The sequence below is a fragment of the Dipodomys merriami genome, unplaced genomic scaffold, assembly GCF_024711535.1.
Source record: "Dipodomys merriami isolate MVZ:Mamm:240054 unplaced genomic scaffold, mDipMer1.0.p SCAF_15, whole genome shotgun sequence".
Taxonomy (NCBI): Eukaryota; Metazoa; Chordata; class Mammalia; order Rodentia; family Heteromyidae; genus Dipodomys; species Dipodomys merriami.
In genome coordinates, this window is record NW_027202826.1 from 30231772 (window position 1) to 30251501 (window position 19730).

The 19730-nt window shown below is 41.1% G+C and overlaps 1 protein-coding gene across 1 annotated transcript in view; it reads right to left on the bottom strand.

Annotated features, from left to right (window-relative positions):
* Positions 1-19428, bottom strand: part of Pde5a (phosphodiesterase 5A) — a 230594-nt gene extending 211166 nt beyond the window's left edge. Inside the window, exon 1 of the mRNA XM_070022515.1 lies at positions 19346-19428. Within this exon, the coding sequence (XP_069878616.1) occupies positions 19346-19416 (71 nt within the window). The 5' untranslated portion in view covers positions 19417-19428. The remainder of the gene's footprint in view (positions 1-19345) is intronic.
* Positions 19429-19730: the final 302 nt, after the last annotated feature.

Sequence of the window (19730 nt, forward strand, 5' to 3'; positions counted from 1 at the left end):
AAGATCTGGCATACTCATACATTGGAGAATTTTCTATTTCGCTAAATGAAGACCTAAAAAAAATCTGTTTAACTTATTATGTAGCATATTGTAGAAACTGCAGTGACCTGAAAATTTAGCTCATCTTCTTGACTTAATGTCCCTAGGCATTGAACACCAAATACAAAGCTTAAGGTGGGGACTGGTAGATCACTCCTGTAATCCTAACTAATCAGGAAGCTGAAATATGAGGATTGAGGTTGAAGGCCAGGCCCGGCAGGAAAGACTGTGAGACTCTTATCTCCCATTAACCAGCAAAATGCTAGAAGTGGACCGGTGACTCAAGTGGTAGAATCCTAGCCTTGGGCAAGAAAGCTCAGGGACAGTGCCCAGGCCCTGAGTTCAAGACTCAGGATTGGCACAAAAATACATACATACATACACACACATACATAAAAAGAAACCCTAAAAAATGTGTTGCAATGTAAGTAATTGTGTTTCAATATTTTTATATCCTTTTGTGACTGACTTTCAACTAGATACTTTGTATTAAGGGCACAGTGTCCCTCCCCTTGGAACCCACACCCCAACCTCTGTGTGTACCCAGAGACTCTCTGAAGTCTCCTCCTGAAGGTATGGAACTCCCAGGATGAACCTGTTATTCTATCATCAAGATCTCAGACTAAAGTGATTGAACCTCCAGAGGAAGAGTGTCCTTTCCCTCCACCACCTCCGCTAGATGAAAGAACGTTTGGAATGTGCTATGGAATGTGGAACCTTAAATTAGAATCCAGCATTGTCAGAACGGAACCAAACAGCCTGCAAGTATGTTCCAGTGCTTGTATTTCATCAGTTCTGAGGAACTGTGCCTTTATACATTGGAGTATTCTCCAAAATAGCAGGCAGCAGAATAAAGAGACAGAGAAGGAGAATGAAGCAAACCCTAAAGAACGATCCAAAGGCACCCCAAAGACACATCCAAAGATGAAAGGATTAAATCATGATGCAAAATGATGACTGCAAATTCGCTGGCACTGACCAAACAGTACCAACACATTGGTATGGTAATGCAGTTTCCTGGTAAAATGTGAAATGCAACAAGAGGAAATAAACTCCCAAGCTTGTTCTCTATATACTAGCTCTCATCTTCAGGAAAGGCTGTGGGCTGAACGCCTCAGTTCTGAAGCTCAGGTCTGTGGGACAGGTGCAATGAACCTCCTTAGAAGCTCAGAGCATCCAGGCCCTGAGTTCAAGCCCTAACACGAGCACACAAAAACAGACATTCTTCTAAGCTAGCTTACGCTGAACTCCAAGCATTTATTATGCTGCGACTCAGGACTTGCCTTTATTAACCTTATGCTTTGCCCAAATGCAAAACTGAAGCCAATATGAATGGGAAAAAAAAAAAAACAAGAAACAACCAACCATCTTGTTTTCCTATTATTCTTTAGGAGGAGAACGCTTTAGTAGGTTCCTTCACGTTTGTGAACAACTTTGGGTTTATCTGCTGGAAATAGATGCACCTACAATTTTTAACATCAATTTATTAAATAACTAAAGGGCTGGGAATGTGGCTTAGTGGTAGAGTGCTTGCCTAGCAGGCATGTAGACTTGGGTTCCATTCCTCAGTACCACATAAACAGCAAAAACCTGAAATGGTATTGTGACTAAAGTGGTAGAGTGCTAGCCTTGAGCAAAAGAAGTTCAGGGACAGTGCTTAGGCCCTGAGTCCAAGTCCCAATCAATGTCATATGGACATGGACAGCAGTAGAGATTTTTTAAAAAAAAAGGTTGGACCCAGCAAAACTCATTCCGACTGGCTTGTAGCCCTTCAAATTGATTCTTCATTAATTACTCATTCATCAGATAGGCAAATATCACTAGCGTATAGACATCAGCCATGTTGTCAGTATCTTTGATGCTGTAAGAAAAAGCTGTTTGGGACTTTTCAGAGTTCAAGTCAGTGAAATAGGATTAAAAACAACAACAACAAAAACAACCAAAACAAATTGAATAAAATGGGTACTCTTAAAATGTCTGTCATTATACAAGGATGCCCAATGTATTAAAAAGAACAAAATCTTTAGGAAGAAATTTCAAATAATGGTCATGATATAAATGAAGGAAGATTTCCCCCGTCTGGAAGCCTGTCCCTGCCTGACCTAGAAAACTCCGCTCTGCCTTGTTCTGAAGTCTAGAAGGCAGAGCTCAGGATGCCTGCACCTTGAATGCATGACCAGACATGGTTTTGAACTTAAGAATATTTGTTTGAAGTTGTTATCACAAAAGAGACCACATTTACACACCACATTTATCAGAGCACTGTTCACCGTTTCTAAAACAACAACAACAACCCAAATCAGAAATTTATCAAACAAAATAAATAGGAGTGTGTGTGTGTGTGTGTGTGTGTGTGTGTGCGTGTGTGTTCCTTTTGGATGTGTAACAAGTGGCAGAGGAGGAAAAAGGAATTAATTTTCCAGCTGTTTGAGATGAAACAATCCTTTCTGGGCTTCGGGTTTCCTGTTGGAGCTGTTTAACCAGCAAAATGCTGAAGTGCTTAAATATGAAACCACAGCATGGGGGCTGGAGAGCTGTTGGGTGAGAAATGTTGTGGTAGGGGCCCTCAGCTTTGGTTATTTCTGTTCCTCTGGTCAGTGATGGGCTGTACTATGCTCAGCTTGCTAAATGATCCAGGGGGCAAGGCTTACTTTGGTGGTTTTAAAGTATCTTCTTTCAGAATTTTGATGTGGCAGCACATCCTCAAACAGCTCATTTCCTGAGGGACTTGACACAAGAGCCAAAAACAGGAAAAGAAGTTTAGAACCCTCTCCTCTCCTTTGAACCTTTCCCATGTTTAAACATAGAAGACATTCTCACCAGGCATGGGTAGCTCAGGCCTGTCATCCTAGCTCCTCATGAGATCTGAAGATTGTGGCAGGAAACGTCTGGGAGACACTTATCTCCAGTGAATTACCAAAAAAGCAAGAAGTGGAGGTGAGGCTCAAGTGGTAGAGCACTAGCCTTGAGCACAAAAGCTCAGGAACAGCACCCAGGCCCAGAGTTCAAGCCCTAGGACAGGCCTGTGCACACATGCACACATGCACGCACTTCCATGTACACGTGTACACACACACACACACACACACACACAGAAGACATTCTCATAATCTGGTTTACATTGAACTCTGCTTCAAAGGCTCTAAGTATTTATTATGCTGAGACCCAGGGCTTTGTCTTTATTAACTTTGTACTTTGCCCAAGCAAAGCCAATATGAATGGAGAAACAAAGCAAAACCAAACCTGGTTTACCCACTTAGGAAGAGAATATTTTATATTTAGTTCATTTATATTTGTGGGCAATGTTGGGGTTATTCACTGGAATTGTATGAATTTCTTTTTTTTATTGTTAAAATACCATACAGAGGGGTTACAATTACATGGGCAAGATAATGAGTACAGTTCTTATCAAGCATTGTTGCCTCCTTTGTTTTCCCCTTCCCATCCCTTCCCATCTCTCCCCCTCCCCCCACATAACGACTTGTACATCTCATTGTTGCAATGGGTCCACCTGTATCCCTAGTTAAACTATTTGGTTTTTCCCTTCCCCTCCACAAATTATACCAACATCAAATATAGTGAAAACAGGAGTTATACCGTGGGGGAGGGATATAAAAGCAACAAAGAAATCATTTTATAAATATGTTAGAAACAATAGCGAGAAAGAAAAACCATTTGAGTCCTTATCTTGGGGTTCATTTAGCCTAACATCAACTTATCTGACCATTTCTGCTTGTCTCAGACATATACTAGTTATTGCAAATAAGGGAAACCATGGGACCTATTTTTCTTTGGGCCTGGCTTACTTCACTTAATATAATTTTTTCCAAGTCTTTCCATTTCCTACTAAATGGGGCAATGTCATTCTTCCTGATGGAGGTGTAGAATTCCATTGTGTATATATATATACACCACATTTTCTTGAAATTGTATGAATTTCTATCCATTTCTTAAATAACTCTAAAGAAGTAGCGAGGGGAGAATGATGGGAGGGATAACGCTGTTGAAGATGCAGATGCAATGTACTTGTGACCTGAGAGGGTGAATTGGTACTCATTGGTACAACTATTCAACGATAATAAGAGCAATTAAAATGCAAAATCAGTGCATCTAATCTTCCATAGATAAACAAGCAGAGTTGGTCACCAGGAAGTCTAAGTTAAATACTTATTCATTGGTTTCCTATCAGAAACTCATAGTCTCAGAGATATACATGCAATATTTATATTTTTAGATACATAATATATAAATATATTAAACATAACTAACATATGACTACATAAATATGTTATATACATATATTATTAAATATTAATATATTATTGTAATGTTCTTATATTAGTATTATAAAATACAATGCTGTAATATTCTTATATTAATACAATCAATAATTAATTTGTAGTATTAATATTAATTATTGAGAATAAACATTAATATCAAGAATTATTAATCATGTTATATTAAATATTATATAATAACATGAACGTGCAATAATATACTAAAATATATAACTATGACATATGTATATATGCATATATATGCATATGTATATATGCATATACATATATATATGAGTATATCTGTATATATGCATAGATCTTAGAGCTGGATAACATTTTGTGATACTTGTTGGAGCTCTGGACAGATGCTGACATTGCCTGGAGATTCAGTCTCATAAATGCCTAGAGTTGGGGCCTGATGGCATGTCAGACTCCACCCATTTCTGATAGCTTAGTCTTAGCTCAGTGGTAGAATGCCAAATGACTATCTATGTAAATATTTTTCACATAGAAATTTATCCAGAGGTTAGAAACTTTCCTACTATGTCCAATATTGAATCAATAGTGCTAAGTCATTAAGACGGGGAATAGCAAAAGGAGACGGAAAGTGTGTGGAGAGACTCAGTACTATGTCAGAATAAAGTGAATATATTTTTTGAAGGATAAAATGATAAAATCTCAAATGTTAAAATGAATGGAATGACTTGCAGCACAGCCAAAATCAAATATGATTTGATTGGCACATGTTCTTTATATGACATATATACACACAATGGAATTTTCCTTGTCTGTTAGAAAAATTGATGTTGTCTCATTTGCAATGAAATGGGAAAACCTGGGAAAAATTCTGTTAAGTAAGTCAGGCCAAACAGACAAAGGATCCATGTTTTCTCTCATATGTGAAAGCAAGAATTCATGAATGCAGGTATAAGGAAACACTTGGGTGGTAAGCAAGTGTACACAAATGTATTAACCAATATATGCTAGATTAATGAGAGAATGAAAAATTAGAAAGTCTAATTCACAGCCTGACAAAACAAACATCAGGTTTTGAGGGATGGGGGGAGGGGGAGGAAAGGGGAGACATTGATCAAGATACATTGTATTCATAAACAGCTTTGTTGGATGGCAACTGCTATGTACAATTCTTAAAGATATGTAGATAGATAAATAGATAAGGTATGCATATGTTTTAAAAAGAAAGAAAGAAACTACTATTTCTTGAAGTTCTTCAAGCTAATGATTTAAAAATAAACATAGTATTTTCTATTCTACAATTTACCATTTATATTATTTATTTCAATATTTTCAGTGATATTACCTTCATTACATTATTTTTTATTTTAGATTCATATTTTATATTTTCTGGATGAAAGCTAAATTATATCATGGCTTTTTTTTTTGGCCTGGTATGAAAAAGGTACAGAATAGCTGTGAGCTATGTGGGTTGTAGGAAAGCTAGATTCATAGTGGCATTTGATAATTAACATGGTACGAGTCCTGTCATCTTGGCCAATTTCAAATTACCCACAGGGCTGTCTACTGGCTCTAAAACCTCCTGGAAGTGTATGAGTTGGTGGGATGAGCCAGCATCAGCACACTGCCCGTGACTTTGTGTGTGTGTGTGCGCGCACGCACACGCGCACAGATCATAAGATTAATTCTCAAAACTTGAGTTTTTCAAATTCTTTACTGAGAGTAGATGTGAGACTTCAAACACTGTGCCATATAATCCTTCTAGCAATGAAGGGAAATCCAAGAGGGGGAAGAACCAGAAAGGTTTGCTATATTTGCTTCCGTGGACTCTGACCCAAAGATATTTAAAAAGTGTCTTTAAGTTCAGTGAATAGTTCCTGGGGAGTAAAATACATATTAAATATTTAAATACAGAAACTTTAGGGTTATAGATAGCATGCTGTCCCTAGAAGTATACCAGTGATGAATGACAGTGGATAAACTCTGCCTGGCCAGTTGCTAAATCTCTTCCTTGTACTACTCTTTATATTCCTCCACTGGGTTCCAGTGACTCACACCTGTAATATTACCTGTTCAGGAGCTGAGATTTGCTGACTGTGGTTCAGAGCTAGGCTGGATAGGAAAGTATATGAGACTCTTATCTCCAATTAACCAGCAAAAAAGCTGAGTGCAGGGTGGGGGAGGAGGGTTGGGTAGGGGGGCAGGGGGGGAAGATGGGAAGGGATGGGAAGGGGAAACAAAGGAGGAGGCTACAATGCTTGATAAGAAATGTACTCATTATCTTGCCCATGTAATTGTAACCCCTTTGTACAGTATTTTCACAATAAAAAAATATATATTTAAAAAGCTGGAAGTGGAGCTGTAGCTCAAGTGGTAGAATGGTAGCCTTGAGCAAAATAGCCAAGGGAGAATGAGAGACCTTGAATTTGAGCCCTAATTCTCTCCTCTCTCTCTCTCTCTCTCTCTCTCTCTCTCTCTCTCTCTCTCTCTCACACACACACACACACACACACACACACACACACACACCACACGCATGCACACTCTTTTATATCCTATTGTTTTCTCTTTTGAGTTCTTTTCAGTTCCTCAGTATAACTGTTAATTTATTTGTTTGGGTAAACAAATTTCCTTATGAAAGCTCTTTGTCAGTTAAACTGTTTACAATATGTGACTAAAATGATTTTTCTCCTCCATTTCCAGAACTTACATGAAAAGAACAACCCTGTTGCAGAGTTTGGGGAATTTTTTGAAACATAACCTCTGCCTGAAAATATTAGTAAATTAGGGAAAAGAGACTTAGCTGTTTGTTTTATATGCCAGGATCAAAAGTTAGAAATAATCGCTTCGTTAGTCACTGCTTTTAGCAGCTCATGTTTGACCTCAGAAACTCTATGATGTCTGTACTCCTCTTCCTGTGATTTTCTTCTTGACTGGCTGTTGAGAAGTGCTATCATGATAAGTGGAATCTGATATACTATTTGGTTGTGAATATGTTTTTAAAAACTGAAATGTAGACAAGAATAGATTGTACCTTTTGTTTTGTTTCTAAGTGTATCTGTTTTGGGATAATGAGGGAGGCACACATAAATGGAGGAACAAAGGGTGAACAAATGCAGCAGTGGTACTCGCTAGCCACTCTGTGCAAAATGAACTATACAACTTGTGGGTAGGGCTGGTGGGAAAAACTGGGAGAGACCGAGAAAAGGGGTGACACCGTCCAAAAAGAAATGTACTCTTTACCTGACTTATGTAACTGTAATCCCTCTGTACATCATCTTTACATTAACAATTTTAAAAAATATGGCTAGTTAGATCATCTTTACCAAGAAAGTTTTAAAAAAGTACTTACATTTTTTAACTTCTAAAATGAACTCTAACTTGCCATTTTTATTTGCTCTAACATAGGATAAAAGGGACAGTATATTCTAGAATGATAACAAAGGAGGATGGATGTCACAAAAAATATTAGGGGCTGGGATGATGGCTCAGTGGTAGAGTGCTTGCCTCACATGCATGAGGCCCTAGGTTCGATTTCTCAGCACCACATAAACAGAAAAAGCCAGAAATGGTGCTGTGGCTCAAAGTGGTAGAGCGCTAGCCTTGATCTGAAGAGCTGAGGGACAGTTTCCAGTCCCAGAGTTCAGGCCCCACGACTGACAAAAAAGTATTAGAATAGAGGAAACTTAAAAAAGAAAAAAACAACAAACCAAAAGCCCACCTCATTTCTTGGGCTCCAAAAAATGCTCAGACAGGGAATGGAAATTGAATGCCTTGACTTTTTTTTTTTTTTAAGATTTCACTAGGGTTTGAACTTGAGGCCTGGTATTTGCTCAGTTGGCACTCTACCACTTGAGTTATGCCTCCAGCCCAGCTTTTTGCTGGTTATTTTGGATATGGGCTGCAAAACTGCTAGGCTCAGGCGGCCTTGGAACCCTGTATCTTGGCCTCCTGAGATGTTAGCCACTGGAGACCAGGGATCTTTTAAGTCTTATTTTACAGCAAGAGGAACGCTCCTCCAATCTTCCTAGATCCCAGCTGAAGGCTTACACTTAAAAGACCTCATGATTGATTGTTTCCTTGCTTCCCACCTATCAGCTAACTATTGCTCCTCCTCTGCCTTGGGTGTTTGTCAGTTAGAAACACAAATAGCTCTCACTTGGTGATAGGCATTAAACAGCACATTTGGGAAAAAGAAAAACAATGTACACATTATAAAAGTCAACCAGAGTTATACAGCACACCACCAGAAATGTTCTGGTTATTTCTGTTTAGTTTCAGATTGGAGGCTCCAGATGATGTTTTTCCACATCACTCTGTCAAATAGAAAAAGTCACTTTTCTATCTGCTACTACTTGGGTAAGAAAGAAGAAATCCCAAGCTTATTTTTCTTTGTGTGTATAGGAGACTATGGTACAACACACACTTGTGCAGATGTGGAGTGTGTTGGGGAGCTAGTTAGGACCTTCCTCACCCTACAATCTCCCAGCTACATTACCTACATTACAAACTTCCTGAGAACTCTCTCTTCCCAGCATGAGGCTCTGCCCTCTAAGTGTTCCATGAGATTTGTTCCTCGAATTGAGTGAATGCTCTACATGAAACCAAACCACAAACAAACAAAGCATGTCCATAGATATTTACTAATCTGGCATTGGCAGATCCTGCTAGGTCTATGGCTAATTTTCCTACTAGATTATACTTCATAATGTTCTAAGTCTGATCTGAGTTCTTAACAACTTGACCTTCCCTCCTTATAGCTGTACTTTGTGCAAGAACCTCTAACGATGTAAAGATCTGAGAAAAGACCTTCTGTGTCTTTCACTTTCTAACTCCATTTCTAAAGGACTCTGTTAAAAGAGAAAAATTTCTTTTCTCAGAAAGGAGAAAAATCTCTCTCCCCAGGTTTCTTAATAATCGAGATTAAATAATAGAGAAGGAATGCAGTTCTAAGGAGAATGGTAAGATTTTAGAAAACACAAGGAGGAAAAAAGACCAATAGCTAGTTCCTCTGTTTTCCTACTGCATTTACTTAAATATTTTATAGCTCTGCACCTTAGCTTTATCTCCATTGCTCCTGGGACTACATAATTAATTTCAAAGCCAAACCTCTAAGCAGATCAGCAGATAAAATGTATTGAAAAGCCACAGAAGGTAACATGCAAAAATAAGACAAAACTAAACTTACCCAAACACACACGTATTGCATGAAGTGAAATTTCTTGATTTCTACTTTTCTGAGAAAACTATGCCTTTACTTAAACAGTGTGTTATTTGTATCATTCATAGGTGTCCGATTGCATCTTTCCATCGACCTTAATCTTCAAATACGCTGTTTCCTTTCATTTAAAAAGGTTTCAGGGTTCTCATCCCTTAATTTTCTAACAGACTTGCTTGCTGAGGGGAGAGATTAGCAGTTGCCCTAGAAACACTCAAAACATCAATTTCCCCAGAGCAATTGCTCAGTAATCTCAGCACTTAAATCGCAGTGTTTAGTTAGAGCTTGTTCCTTGAGTACTTTAAGGTTGATTAAATGACCATTAAATGTCCCTGAGCCACTAAAGGGAAAATCTCAAGAGTAGTAGAGCAGTTATTTCAGACCTCAGCTTCTCCCTTTAGAGACCAATTTTGTTCAGACCACCTGGAAGACTCATAATTACCATTTCCTGATGGTCAGTGCAGAATTATAATTGTGGTTGTGGATCAGGAGGTACATGACACATGTAAAATTTCCCCAGATTTTCCAAATGTGGCTTTTGATCACAGACAAGCACGTGTGTACCTGTGTGTGTGCAGTGTGCCAAGGCACCTATTTGCTTTCCTTTCACATGTGGAGGTATCTTCCTCAAGCTTTCTGTCTGTCAGTCAGTGAAGGGGAAACCTGGCAACTTAGTTCCTTTCCAGGAATTGATGCAGGGAGAACAGAAGGTCTGAGAGAGAGAGAGAGAGAGAGACAGAGACAGAGACAGAGACAGAGACAGAGACAGAGAGACAGAGAGAGACAGAGACACAGAAAGACAGAGAGACAGAGAGATAGAGAGACAGAGAGAGAGCTCTCCTGGCTGCATTCACTAGGAGATTAACAAGATTGAGGTTTTCTTAAATTGCGATTGGGAGCAGGAGTTAGATAACCTTCCATGGGAGGGGAGAGGGTAGGATTTGAGAGGGGAAAAGTGGGAAAAAAAAAGTCAGGATATAACACACTGTTCAGAAAGAAATGTCCTCACTATCTTACTTATGTAATTGCAACCCCTCTGTACATTACCTTTACAATAAAAAGTAAATTTAAAAACAAAAGATAAATGGATAACCTTCCTACAAAAGGGACGACCAAGAATTAGTTTCAAAACGTGCTTACAAAGGAACAAACAATCAAAACAAGTCAAATAACAATACCAAAGTAACATCACCACCACTAGCACCCCCAAAAAGAAAAACTTGATTCATGAATCAAGAGATTTGGGAGGAAGCCAGCAAGTAAGATCCACATGAGTGAGCAGTCAAAAGAAATGTCATTCCATTCATTTTGCAATGACTTTCCATTAGCTTCTAGATTGTTGTCAGCATCTCCAGTTCCTCCCTGCTTTGGTCTGAAGACTGTGAGAGATTGATAGTGATGCCATGTTTTCACGTCAGATGTGATAAAATGGATGACCGGGCGCCAGTGGCTTAGGCCTATGATCCTAGCTACTCAGGAGTCTGAGAGCAGAGGATCGAGGTTTGAAGCCATCTTGGGAAGAAAAATCAGTTAGACTCTTATCTTTAATTCATTACCCAAAGAGTCAGAAGTAGAGCTGTGGCTCAAGTGATAAGAGTACTAGCTTTGAGCAAAACCAGCTGGGACAGTGCCCAGGCCTTGAGTTCAAGCCGCAGAACCGGCACAACAAAGAGCAAATGAATGAATGAATGAGAAGAAGAAAGGAAATGTTTCAAAGGAGAATGTCAACTTTTTTTTTTTTTTTTTTGGGTCCAGTTGTGGGGCCTGAACTCTGGGCCTGGGCGCTGTCCCTCAGCTCTGCAGCTCAAGGCTAGCACTCTACCACTTGAGCCACAGCGCCACTTCCGACTTTTTTCATTTTGCTTATGTGTTGTTGAGGAATCGAACCCAGGGCCTCAGGCATGCAAGGCAAGCACTCTACCACTGAGCCATCTTCCCAGCCCATGAGAATGTCAACTTTTGACATAAGAGATGTGTGGCTGGAAAGGAACTTGAAGAAATTTGCAGTGCATTGCTCTAAGTGTGGGCATCTGCTTCAGCCCGTAAGGGTCACGTCATAGTACTTTAGTGCTTACCAGTACTCAACCCTGGACTACACATTTTTTTAATTCATCATCTTAAATTTTCACATCATCATCATTATCCCTATTTTGAGGCTAGGGGTTAAGGTCATAGCAATAAAAAAAAGAACAATGACTGGAACCCAAACAGTCTGAATCCAGACCCCCAGCTCTGCATCCGGATATAGAACCTGCTAAGGAGACTGCTTTTCAGGACCAGTGTTGTCTGCAGCCTCGGTCAGGCCAGATTTCCTGGTCTAACGGGAAGAGCCTCCAGTTACCCAGACACTGGGCTGTAAATGCAAATGGATGGAGCCGGAGTCCCTGTTGTATGACTTACTGGAATTCTCTCAACTTTCACTTCCTTGTGTGAGATGAGAAATGATGGCCACATCTGTGGGTAGTTTTTTGTTTTTGTTTTTGTTTTTTGTCTGTCACGGGGCTCGAACTCAGGGCCTGGGTGCTGTGCCTGAGCTCTTCAGCTCAAGGCGAGTGCTCTACCACTTGAGCCACAGGGCCATTTCCAGTTTTCTGGTGGTTTATTAGAGATAGGAGTCTCTTGGACTTTTCCTATCAAGGCTGGCTTTGAACTGCAATCCTCAGATCTCAGCCTCCTGAGTAGCTAGGATTACAGGTGTGAGCCCCTGGTACCCGGCTTGTGGATAGTTTTGCTGTGAGGACAGCTGAAGTCTTCCTTATAAACATCTTTACACAATGCCAGATATATATTATGCACTGAAAAAGCCTAGCTATACATATAGGTGAATAGTAATAAAGACAGAAATATAATTATGAGTCTGTAACTGCATACACCACAATATCTCAGAAGAAGAAGGAGTTCTAGATGGGGGACCCGCAGTGAGGGCTGAGACAGATTTGCCCTCTGCTTTGTGTGAGCATGGATTCTTTTTTTTTTTAATTGTGAGAATACAGTACAGAGGGGTTACAATTACATGGGCAAGATAACTAGTACATTACCTATCAAGCATTGTTGCCTCCTCCTTTGTTTCCCCTTCCCATCCCTTCTCAAACCCACCACCCCCTGTCCCCCCTATCTGATCTCCCCCCCACCAAAGTTGTAAAGTTCGTTTTTTAACGACTTGTACATCTTATTGTTGCAATGGGTCCACTTGTATCCCTATTTAAACGATTTGTTTTTTCCTTTCCCCTCCACAAATTATACCAACATCAAATACAATGAAAGCAGGGGTTATACCAAGGGGGAGGGACATTCAAAGCAACAAAGAAATCATCTTATAAATATGTTAGAAACAGGGCTGGGAAGGTGACTCAGTGGTAGAGCGCTTGCCTTGCATGCCTGAGGCCCTGGGTTCGATTCCTCAGCACCACATAAGCAAAAAGAAAAACCGGAAGTGGTGCTGTGGCTCAAGTGGTAGAAGGCTAGCCTTGAGCTGAAGAGTTGAGGGACAGCGCCCAGGCCCAGAGTTTAGGCCCCATGACCGGAACCCCCCCCCAAAAAATATGTTAGAAACAATAGCATGAAAGAAAAAAAAACATTTGAATACTTATCTTGGAGTTCAATTCCCTAACATCAACTTATCTGACCTTTAAAGCCCATGGATTGGGAGAAGATCTTCACTAGCCATACAACGGACAAGGGTTTCATATCTAAAATATACCTAGAACTCAAAAAATTAAATCTCCCAACAACAAATCTTCAAAGAAACAATTGCCCAATAAATAAGTGGGTTAAAGACTTAAAAAGAAACTTCTCTGAAGAAGAAAGAAGGATGGCCAATAGACACATGAAGAAATGCTCAACCTCCCCAGCCATAAAAGAAATGCAAATCAACACAACATTGAGATACCACCTCACCCCAGTTAGAATGGCTATAATCAAGAACTCTAATTAAACAACAGATGCTGGAGGGGATGTGGATAGAAGGGAACCTTACCGCATTGTTAGTGGGAGTGTAAACTTGTTCAACCACTTTGGAAAGCAGAATGGAGGTTCCTCAAAAGACTCCACATAGAGCTCCCCTATGACCCAGCAATCCCACTTTTGGGCATTTACCCAAACGATCACAAACAAGACCATACTAAACTATCAGCACAACTATGTTTATTGCAGCACTATTTACTATAGCTAAGATATGGAACCAACCCAGATGCCCCTCAGTAGATGAATGGATCAAGAAAATGTGGTATATATACACAACAGAGCATGGATTCTTATTGAGCCTTACTTGCAAGAAAATCAAGCAGTCAGTGAGAAGTAAGGCAGAACTTACACTGAACACGATCATGGCCCTCAGGGATGGAAGAAGGAGAGCCTACCCAAGGAATCAGTGTGTAGGGGTGTGTGTGTGGCCACTACCCAGCATGACCGAGGCCCAGCCATGGGGGTGAGGAGAGGAAGCAGTGCGGGCGGGCAGGCAGCGTCCGGTGGCATCAGAGAGCTGGGGAAGGCTTAGTGGGAGTCAGAGAAGCTGCTTCTGGCAACATTTCTGGGATAGTAAGTTGTTAGAGAAACATGGATGTTTTTCTTTCCTAATACAAGTGAAAGCTATTGCCCAGGTGAAATTACAAAAGGAGATGGGCAGTTTGAAGTACAGGGTAAGGAGTTCTAAAGAATGTGGTTCAAGCTTGGCTCACAACCACACACAACAGGCAGGCTGTTAGAGATTTAAAGAGAAGTACAGGTTTCTGTCTCTGTCTGTCTGTCTGTCTGTCTGTCTGTCTGTCTCTCTCTCTCTCACACACACACACACACACACACACACAAACACACATTCATCTGGGATAACTCCTTCCTCTCTTTTCCCACCCTTCCCCAATGAATCTGCCCCAGGTCCTCCTTCTCAGGCCTTGCTGCAAATCTGACCAGTCCTGGGTTAGGTCTCTTTCTGTCTCACCCGGAAGTTCCTCTGCTTCTCCCACAGAGTCTGTTTTATTTTATTTTATTTTTTTTTAAATTTTATTTTATTTTATTTGTGTACATACTGTACAGACGAGTTACAATTACATGGGCAGGATAATGCGTACATTTCTTACCAAGCATTGCAGCCTCCTCCTTTGTTTACCCTTCACATCCCTTCCCAGCCTCCCCCCTCCCCCCAATCCCAATCCTTCTCCTTCCCCCCTCCCCCCCCCCCCCCCCCCCCGCACCGACGTTGTAAAGGTAGTTTTGGACATGACATCTTGTACTTCTCATTGTTGCAACAGGTCCACCTGTATCCTTAAACAACTGGTTTTTCCCCATCTCCTCCACAAGTTATACTGACATCAAATATAGTGAAAGCAGGGGTTATACTGTGGGGGAGGGATATACAAAGCAACAAAGAGATAATCTTATAAATGCGTTAGAAACACATGCATGAAAGAAAAATACATTAAAATACACATCTAAGGGTTCATTTTCCTGACATCACATTATCTGACCTTTTCCGCTTGAGAGTCTGTTTTATTTTCAATGGTCGTGTCTCAGCCACAGCTGCTGCACACAACTTATTATCTCACTGATTCTGTTGGTCAGGAGTCTGCAATGCTTTTGTTCTGTTCTCTGCTCATGGCCTTTCAAGGCCACAGTGAAGATACTGCCCAGTTGTGTTCTCGTCTGGAAGTACCACTAGGGAAAGTTTGATTTCCAGGATCCTCCTCTTTCTTTCCTTCCTCCCTCTCTCCATCCCTCCCTCCGTCCATCCCTCCCTCCTTTCATCCCTTCCTTCATTCCTCCTTCCTTCCTTTTCTTTCTCTCTCTTTCCCTCTTTCTCTCCTCTCTTTCTCTCTTCTCCTCTCCTCTCTCCTTCCTTCCTTCCTTCCTTCCTTCCTTCCTTCCATCCTTCCTCCCATCTTTCCTTCCTTCCTTCCTGTTAGCTAAATGAGCTCCCTTCCCATAGCTTAGTCCACTCCTTCCCTTCTCCACAGCTTAGCATGCTCTCTTCCTAGGCAACACTAGGCCCATGTAGTAAAGGTAAAGGTAGTAAATAATCAACTTACAACCCCCTTTACCTTGGGATGGAACTTCTCTGGGGCAGCTACCACCACATAAGGAAACAAGAGCCCCTTAGAGTGACCTCCAGGTCTGGGCAGTTGCAGGACCCTTATCTACTATTTGAATAGCAGCCATAAATCCTAGTCCGCCATGATGAAGCCCCTGGCCCACACCTCCACACCAGGGTCTCTGCCTCCTGGCCCCTTCTAGCCCCTCCTAAACCTCCTAGGTTATATAGATCACTCCAGACAATAGCCAGTGCTTCTTCTCACTGCTCCCTTGTGAGAAGGAGTCTTGCCGGCCCCCTTTCCTGGCAATAAACCTTTCTTTGTTCTCTGTACCTGCATGGTTCTCTGGCAAAGTCTAATAATCTTCTTTAAGCTTACATTTCCTTCCTTCCTTCCTTCCTTCCTTCCTTCCTTCCTTCCTTCCCTTTCTTTCTTTCTTCTCTTTCTTTCTCTCCTTCTCTTTCTCTCTCTCTCCTTTCCTTCTTTTCTCCTTCCTTCCTTCCTTCCTTCCTTTCTTTCTTTCTTTCTTTCTTTCTTTCTTTCTTTCTTTCTTTCTTTCTTTCTTTCTTTCTTTCTTTCTTTCTTTCTTTCTTTCTTTCTTTCTTTCTTTCGTCATGGTGCTTGAACTCAGCACCTAGGCACTGTCCCTGAGCTTTTTTAGTCAAGGTGAGTGCTCTACCACTTGAGCCACAGCACCACTTCCAGTTTTCTGGTGGTTAATTGGAAATAAGAGTCTTATGGACTTTCCTGCCCAGGCTGGCTTTGAACTGTGATACTCAGATCTTAGCCTCCTGAATAGCTAGGATGACAGGTGTGAGCCACAGGTGGCAAGCTGGATCCTCCATTTTCTTAGTTGAACTCACTCCCTTGCCATTGTAGACTGAGATCCCTGTTTACTTGGTATTAACTGGGATCTAATCTCAGATTTGGTTCTTGCCAGGAGGAAATTTTTCTGTACATAATTGTGGAAATATTTGTGTGTGTGTGTGTGTGTGTGTGTGTGTGTGCATGTGTGTGTGTACACATGTGTGCACTGATACTGAGGCTTGAAATCAGGGCCTGTTTCTTAAATATTTTGCTCAGGGCTAGCACTCTACCATTTGAGCCACAGCTCCACTTCCTGCTCTTTGGTGATTAATTGCAGATGAGAGTCACAAACTTTTCTTCCTGGGCTCACTTTGAATCTTGATCCTCAGATGTTAGCCTCTTGAGTAGCTAGGATGAGCCACCAGTACTCAGCTTAGTAAATACTTTTGAGATACTACATAGTGGTAGATGAAGTGGACTTCTTTTAAAAATTATCTTTACATAATTGAACAAAGTAGTTTCAATTCAACAAGTCAGTGTGTGGGTACAATGCATCTTGATCATTCCATCTTCTCCTCCATCTCTTCCAAAGCTACCTATCCCTCAAATTTCCTCCATTTTCTCATAATATTTAATGAATATTATGAATCCTTTGTTCCTGCCTTCCTCTCTTCAATGAATTTGGACACAAGGAAGCACAGAAGCCTAAGAGGAAAGATTTCAATGTTTCCACTTAGTGGGAAAATCAGTTAAAAGCTCTAGAATGGCATAAAGACGAGACAAGCCCTGAACAACTAAAGGCAGACCTACAGAATCTGTTGCTGGGGATGGCACCACAGTTATGGTTTTGAGGACCAAAAAACGGTGATTATGTGGCGCTCTGTGAGAAGGCTTGTGGATGGTGTTTGAGTAGGTGAAAGATGAACAGTTCTTAGGAATTGTGCAAATGTGCGGAACACAATGGTAATTATTGCTTGTGCTTTCTTTTTTTGTTTCTTTTCTTTTCTCCTTTTTTCCCCCCTGTATTGGTCCTGGGGCTTGAACCCAGGTTCTAGGCACTGTCCCTGAGGTTTTGTGCCCTCCCAATTGATCCACAGCTCCACTTCTGTCATTTGGGTTGTTAACTGGCAAGAAGAGACTCACAGACTTTTCTTCCTTGGTCTGGCTTTGAACCTCAGCCCTCATATTTTAGCTACCTGAGTAGCTAGGATTACAGACATGAGCTACTGGCACCTGGTCTCATTTTCTAAAAAGAATTTTTCCTTTAATAAGGCACAGGGCTAAATGTAGTGGAAGAATGTGTCAGGACTCAACCACCACCACCACCACCACCAACAACAACAACAAAACAGAAAACAAAAAAAAACATGGTGATTTTTTTAAAGGAAGGAGTAGGTATTTTTGTGTAATGAGAAGCTGGTGAAATTGGGCACAGATTGGCAAACTCAGGCCACCAGCTACCACTGAGGGCACAGAGGAAGGCAATCATCATGGAGGTGTTTATGGACAGATCCTGGAACCGGAGCAAACAGTATGGAATGGGGAGACTCCACCATCTTTAGAGATACTGCTTAGCTCAGAGGAAAGAAGAGGAGTGCCTTGGCTGTCATTACCTCTGACCAGGCTGAAGGAATTTGGGGAAGGATCAGAACTAGGGAACTGTTTCTGTTTCTTCTCCACTCAGAGCAGAAAGCGAGAAGTCTAATGAAGACAAACAAGTCAGAAACAACACGAAGACCCAGAGATGGGCTGCAAGCACCTGCCAGGAGAAAGACCATGACTGACACACCCACGGTCACCAGTACACTGCGAAGCAAATGCTTTCTAGAAGAATAGTTGCTGGTATTGGCCATCTGCATGCTATGATATTTGAAGGAAAAAAAAGCCAACAAGACACAAAGGCTCAATGCCTATGTGCTGCCGCTGACCACATACAATAATAATTATACAAATGAACTCCAGGAAAGGGAAACAAGAGGTTTGTTTTTTTCTTTGTTGTTGTTTGCATTTCCTTTTCTTTTTGTCTTGTTTCTTTATCTGTCTTCTGGAGGGCTGGGGGGGAGCACAGCAATGGAGAGACAAAGGGTGGACAGATGCAGCAGTAGTACTCATGAAACACTATGTAGAAAATGAGCTATACAACTTGTAGGTGGGGATGAGAAGGAAAAACTGGGAGAGTGAGGGAAGGGGTAAAATTGTCCAAAAGGAAATGTACTTGTGTAACTTTTGTCTCTATATATCACTTTTATAATAAAAAATTAAAAATTCAAATTAAGAAAAGAAAAAAACCAAGAAGACCATTAAAACCAAAGTTTTATCCACATAGAATGAAGCTCATAATAAATGACTAGATCAGATATTGACTAGATCTATAATTCGCATCATAACTGGCCAAAACAAACAATTGAGCTTTTGGATTGTATTTATGGCTTTGAGGAGATGATTTAAAGAAAAAACAGGAATTCCAGAAGCGATGATACAAATAGGTGTGATGGATTGTGCACAATTCCTTAAGAGTAGAGCATACATTGCAAAACCATAAATAAAATATAGCATACCTAATAAAGTGAGAAGAATAATTCATAGCATACGACATTTAAGAATATCACCTTATCATGTGCCTACCAAACAAGAACTTTTGTCTTTTCAATATGCAGCAAAAATATCAACAATGTACATAGTAGAGCAGGAGAATGTGCACCCATTTTAGTGGTGGAAAGCATGAAAAAAATATCAGGTGTCCATGTATTGTTTATGAAAACGGGGAGAAATGTGGAAGGCAGCACCTGTGACTGGCTTTTTCCACTTCTTGGAAGGAAAGAGAAGAGGAGATGATGGGAGTATGGGCAAAGGGAAAGGAGGAGCAGGGAAGTTCGGGCCTCACAATAGCATAGGTTCGAAGCCACTTCCATAAGATACAAGATTTGTATCTGAATAACCAGGGCTGTGGACCTTCCGCCTCCACATCCCACCCTAGTCTGAGCACCTGAGTCAGCCCTCACCTGCATTCCCGCAGGAATCTTCCTTCTGACTTCCCTCTGCCGCGCTTGCCTTTCTGCACTCCACGCTCCATGGGGAAGCCGGAGGTGGGAATCTGTGCAAGGACCACACAGATCACCAGTATCCCCCCGATCTGCACTCTCAAACGGCTTTCCAGACTCAGATCTCTGTCCTTGTGATTTCTCTGTCCTCATGTCACAGACCCCCTCCCCTAGGACATACACCCCTGCTATTTCTTAAACATCACACCATCTTGACTACATGCTTCATCCCTTACCGCCTTCTTGGCCCAGACGGGCCCAGCATTCCCACGCTCCTGTCCCTGAGTTCGCAAATGTCACCTCACCAGACACCCCCACCCCCATGCTCTATCTGAAACCACATTGT